The following is a 6,000-nucleotide window of genomic DNA, read 5'->3' on the forward strand; positions in this document are numbered from 1 at the left end:
AGAGAGAGAGAGAGAGGGAGGAAGAGAGACAGATATAGATGTAGATATACATAGATAGATATAGGTATATAGAGATATAGATATATTTTCCATTCCTTCTTTAAAATTAAAAAAAACACAATTAAAAAATAAAAAAATCAAAGGGGACACAAGAAGATGGAAAAATCTCCTATATAATATTTATAAATAGATAGAATTGATACTGTTAAAATGCTTCAGAAGGGCTGGGGATATAGCTCAGCGGTATAAGCGCCTGCCTGGCAAGTGCAAGGTCCTGAGTGAGATTCTCTGTACCAAAAAAAAAAAAAAAAAAAGGGAAAACTAGACATGTACTTATGGAAGGTAGAGACTAGATCCCTATTTCTTACCTCATACAAAAATAAATTTTAAATAAATCAAATACCTAGGTATATGGTGGGAAAATTTGAAACTGCTAAAAGAAAACAGGGGAAATAACTGAAGCCATAGGAATAGGTGAAGACTTCTTGAATAGGGCTCCCCTTGCACCAGAAATTACAGCAAGAATCAACAAATGGGAAAACATCAATATAAAATTTTCTGTCCACAGAAGGCAACAAACAAGGAGAAATAATTGCCAGCTATTCTTTTGACACAGAATTATGTCTAAAATATATACAAAATGCAAAATACTTGGCATTCAAAACTCAAATAGCACCATCGTTCAATGGGCAAGAGAACTGAAAATATGTTTCTCAAAATAAGAAGTACAAAAAGCCAATAAGTATATTAAAAATGGTCAATAACTTTCAAAAATGAAAATGTTCATTTTTACTTCTGAGGAGTGTTTTTTTTTTTGGTGCTGAGAATCTAACTCAGGACCTTGCGCTTGTCAGGCAGGTGCTTATTAGGCAAATATAAATCAAAGCAACACTGTGATTCCATTCTACCGAAATGAGAATGACTACCATCAAGGATATAAAAAAATGAACTAACTAACCAAATAAATAAATAAATAAATAAGTAAGTAAACACTTGCAAGGATATAGTGAAAAGGAACGCTTCTACATTTCTGGTTAGAATAGAAATTAGAACAGCAACTATGGAAACCATACAGAGGTTCCTCATAAACTAGAAATAGCACTACCATTAAATTCAAGCTTATCACCTCTTGGTATATAATCAAAGAAATTAAAATACCAGAAGGATATCTGCATGCCCATTTTAATTTTGGCTCAATATATAATAACCAAGACATGGAACCAGTCTGTGCCCATCAACAGATGAACAGACAAAGAAAATGTCTTATATATACACAGTAGGGTACCACTGTGCTGTAATAAATGGAGCCTTGTCATTTGCAGAAAACTGGATAGGTCTGGAGATTATCATGGTGAGCAAAATAAGCCAGACTCAGAAAGAAAAATATTGCATGTTCGCTGTACTATGCAGAATATTTTAAAACTAGGAAAATTAAAGGGATACTATTGTTAGACAAGAGAAGGGGAAGAACGAAGGAAAGGTTAAAGTGTGGATGATAAAGGGCATGAATGTGGAGAGGGTGGACCCAAGGAGTATTGCGGAGAATGATTAAATATGTTATATGCATGTACAAATCTGCCAAAACGAACCCATTCATCTTTATAACCAGTGGAAAAGGGACTCAAAACAAAATAATGGAAAGGCTGTTAAGTAACTAAAAATGGGGTAGAAAAGATATATAAATTTACAATAAACATCTAAAAGGGTCTTTAACATTTGTAGCTCTCTGAGAAACACAAATCAAATTTATTATGATACCATTTCACATTTACTAAGATTGCCATAATAGACAGCAAAAAACATCATAAATAGTGATGTTAAGGAAGTGAAAAATTTAAATCTCCTAGATATTGCTTATTATGATGTAAAATGATGTAGCCATTTTCAAAACAGATTGAGCTGTGGTTGAACAGCCAAGATTTTGTGTGGGTGACTAATGCATATTATTTTGGGCCAAATACAAAGGGGAATTAAAAAAAGACAAGTTGAATAATAATATTAAAATATGGCCCATATAAATGATGTTACATATAAAATGTGCATTCTGAGACTGCAGTTGGATGATTGTGAATCATGATTCTACTCAAAAAGTGTTTATTGTGCTCAATCAATATAGGCAAAAATGAGACTTTTAGAAATTTTATTACAAATAGTTATGATATACATATTTTACATTAGAGTTATCAACTTTGAGGGTGTTGTGAAATACATAAATTAATAGAATAGCTTTTGAGCAATTTAGACATGTAATTTCAGTGATGCATAGACAATAAGGCCTCCTTTTATATTCATGGATTTAGTAGGTAGTATACAAGGAAGATACATGACTGTTGTCTCCTGATTATCCCACAAAAATACAGTTCTGCTTCCTTCACAGGTTCACTGAGAAAAAGGAAGGTTAGCATTATATAAAATGTAATGAGCTATCAAGCTCAAGGAGTCTGAAAGAAGTAACTTGTAGAAAATTTATGGGTGACTAAACAGTATTTAAAGCGTTGGTGTCTCCATTTAGTTCTAATAAGATAATCAGGTATGGAACTCACAGTTCTAATAAGATAATCAGGGGGAGTGGGGAGAAGGGAAAGAGAGATAAAGAAAGAAAGAAAAAAGAAAGAAAGAAGAAAAAAGTAGAATTTTAATCCACATTTTATTATGTTACATATAAATATTTAATAGTTAATGAGTCCTTAGAGAACTGAGAATTTACTAATAATCAAACCATATTCTTCCCTGTATCTATGAGTCTTGTTGTAACAATATGAGAATAACTTGAACTAATAATATCTGTACAAAGCATAAAAATCAGAGTAACATTGTGTAAAACTGATCTTATTCCAAAGAAAAAGAGCAACAAATGTAAAATAAAAATTAAATGAGATTTTTTTCTTTTTTTTTTGTTTTTTTTCTGGTACCGGGAATCGAACTCATGACCTCGCTCTTGCTAGGCAGGTGCTGTGCTACTGAGCTAAATCCCCAGCCTTAAATGAGATTTTAGTAGAAAGTTTTACCAGGTTTGATTAAAATAACTAAAATTTTATCTGAAAATGTGATATGAATCACATATAATCTTAGTTATAAAATCATGTCCATCCTGTGCGTATTGTAATAATACCAAAATTATCATATTACCACTGTGCATAACATGAATTGCTAGGTATATTATCCAGAGGTGCCTTTCCATTTAAGCCTTGCGAATGAGCATCTTGATTACGCCCTCTCGGATCTGTCTGGTTTTCACTCCGTAGACAATAGGATTAAGCAGGGGCGGAACTAGGAGGTAAAGGTTGGACAGGAGAATGTGTACATAAGGAGCAACATTGAAGCCAAATCTGTGTATGAACGATGTAAAAAATGTGAGAATATAGAACTGAAGAAAGACGAAGATGTGGGCTGTGCACGTGTTGAATGCTTTAAAGCGTGCCTCCTTCTGCGGCAATTTAAAGACAGCCTGGAAGATAAAGGCGTAGGACAAAAAAATGAAGATTACATCAAATCCAAGAACTGAGAAAGCCACAAACAGTCCATACGCTTTATTGACTCTGATGTTTTCGGCAGCCAGCTTTACCACAGCCATGTGCTCGCAGTAAGAATGAGCGATGAACGTGGTCTGAAAATGCTTCAGGCGCAATTTAATCAGAAGCGGGCACATGATGATGATAACAGATGCCCGGATGGTCACTGCGGTGATGATGCAGATCAGTACCTTCCTAGTGAGAATAGCAGAATGCCTCAAGGGCTCACAAATAGCCACGTATCGATCAAAGGCCATGGCCAGGAGAATGCCAGACTCCATGCACTGGAAAGTATGAGTAAAATACATCTGAGTAAGGCAGGAGCCAAACCGAATCTCTCTTGACTGAAGCCAAAAGACGGCCAGCATTTTGGGGGTAATGCATAGGGTCAGGCCCAGGTCAGTAGCTGCCAGTATCGCTAAGAAGACATACATGGGCTCATGGAGACTGCGCTCAGAGTGGATGATGGTGATGAGGAGGCCATTTCCAATGGTGGCCAGGACAAAAGAGATGAAGAATGGGATCCCAATCCAGTGTTGCACGGTTTCAAGGCCTGGAATTCCAATCAGGGTGAAGACAGATGGCTGGAAGTAGGTGCCATTGGCAAATGACATGATGGGCAACGAGGGAGAATCCCTCCAAACTTCCAATCTAATCAGAAAGAATAAAACATATTAAGAGCCTCAGTTACGCGGTATAATCCTGGAAAACATTTGAGAAGATGTGATAATCTGCAGCATTCCTCTACTGCTAAACTGGGTTGTAGCCTGATTTTATTAAGGAAAAGTGACTTTTTATGTTTTAGGACTTTTAAAAAGTAAAAACTATTTTAAGTACAATTTTCCTTGTTCCTTAAATAAAGAATAGATATGTAAGCAACATAAAAATCCACCAATTGTGCCCCCAAATTATTTATGTTCCCAGTTTAAATATGTCTTTATCTTCAGTATACTATAAATTATATATTGATTTGAAGTATATCTTTTTCCATTGAATATATACAGGTAAATATTAATATTCTACTACAATATAAAATAAAATTTGCTGCTTATATTTTTTCTCCTATTCAAAATCGTACTTCTTGCAAGATATTATATTTTAAATGTAAATTATCATTCATCTTGGCCTCTCTATTTTTCTTTCCCAATTATTTGTATTACCCTTGAGATTTTTCTATAGTTTCTGACAATTGTAAAGAACAGAGAGTTATATACGTCTTACATGAAAAATTCAGCCTGTAGTTTTAAGGTATTTTTGTGCATGCATAACTTGTATAGTATGGAGGTCAACAAATATAAACCAAGTAATTTATTATCTGTATGATCATTCTTGTTTCTTACTAGAAAAAGAAATTCCCCTTGAAATGTAATTAAATGAACAAAAAATTTATAAGTTGAATAAAAAGTAATGCCTTAAGGTATTTCCAACTTACCCTATGCTTACTGACTAAAACAAAATAAGCTTGTTGAAGGGTCTGCTTTTACTTCTTTAGCATTAGTATGATTACAGCTATTTAATAGCTTCTTCCCTATTAAATTAACTCACCCTAAGATGAACCTAATTATATCATTCTATTATTATTAAAATTGTAAGACCTTTCTCTATTTTGGGATCATTATCAAGTAGCAAAAGGCTGTGGGATAATGTTAAATTCCTCTGCCCACCACTTGCACACACACTTTTACACCAATTACCAAGTGTCTTGGTCCCATTATTGTTAGGGGGCTACAGGCAAATCATTTAATCACCTCATCTCTACTGTGCCATCTGTCAAGTGGAGATAAACGTGAGTCATTTGTAAGAAAGTGGACACACCTTGAGACCATAATGTAGTGACATTAACAAGACACACGAACTTAAATATCACATTTTTCTTTATAAGAAACCGAAAATATACCTATAGAGCAAAGTAAAAAAGATCAATAGTAGGAAGGAGGGAGATAGAACTTTCTCAAACAAGAAAGGGATCAAGAGCTAGAGGGAAGGGGTAGCAAAGGAGAAGCAGAGAAAAAGGAACTAAAATGTACTGTGTACATGCACCTACTCCCCACCAGGAAGGTAAACATTATGCACTACAATCTCTAGTTATAAAAAAGGAAATAAAAGTGACCCATTTAGTAACAGATCTTTCACTTTGTTTTTTTCATTCTAACCTTCTCAAGGACATATACCCAAGCATTGGGAACATGCTCCATCACCACTAGGACTTTGTGTTCTAGCCACAGTAGGTGCTAAGCACCCACTTTCCATCACTCACTGTGACCAGCATAACTCAAGTGGAGCAGTTTCTGGCAAGGACCAGAGGTTTACAAAGTAAATTTTCTCTATTTAGATTTCCTGTATGTTTTAAAAGAATATTTAGAAAAAGAGCAAAATAAGGAAATGCTCTATCTACCTGTTTATCTCTTAAATAATCCAGAGCTTTAGAAAGAGTAGAGATGACTCATGTTTGTGGTGCTAGATTAAAACGAAAAAACACGCACAGTAA

The 6,000-nt window shown here is 34.5% G+C and overlaps 1 protein-coding gene across 1 annotated transcript; it reads right to left on the reverse strand.

Annotated features, from left to right (window-relative positions):
- Positions 1–3,181: 3,181 nt before the first annotated feature.
- LOC102024213 (olfactory receptor 52A5-like) lies at positions 3,182–4,126 on the reverse strand. The gene has a single exon (XM_005380067.1). It carries the CDS (start codon positions 4,124–4,126, stop codon positions 3,182–3,184), a length of 945 nt encoding a protein of 314 aa, XP_005380124.1.
- Between the last annotated feature and the right edge of the window lie 1,874 nt (positions 4,127–6,000).

This window comes from Chinchilla lanigera, unplaced genomic scaffold (genome assembly GCF_000276665.1).
Source record: "Chinchilla lanigera isolate Chin_1 unplaced genomic scaffold, ChiLan1.0 scaffold00013, whole genome shotgun sequence".
NCBI classification, from domain to species: Eukaryota; Metazoa; Chordata; class Mammalia; order Rodentia; family Chinchillidae; genus Chinchilla; species Chinchilla lanigera.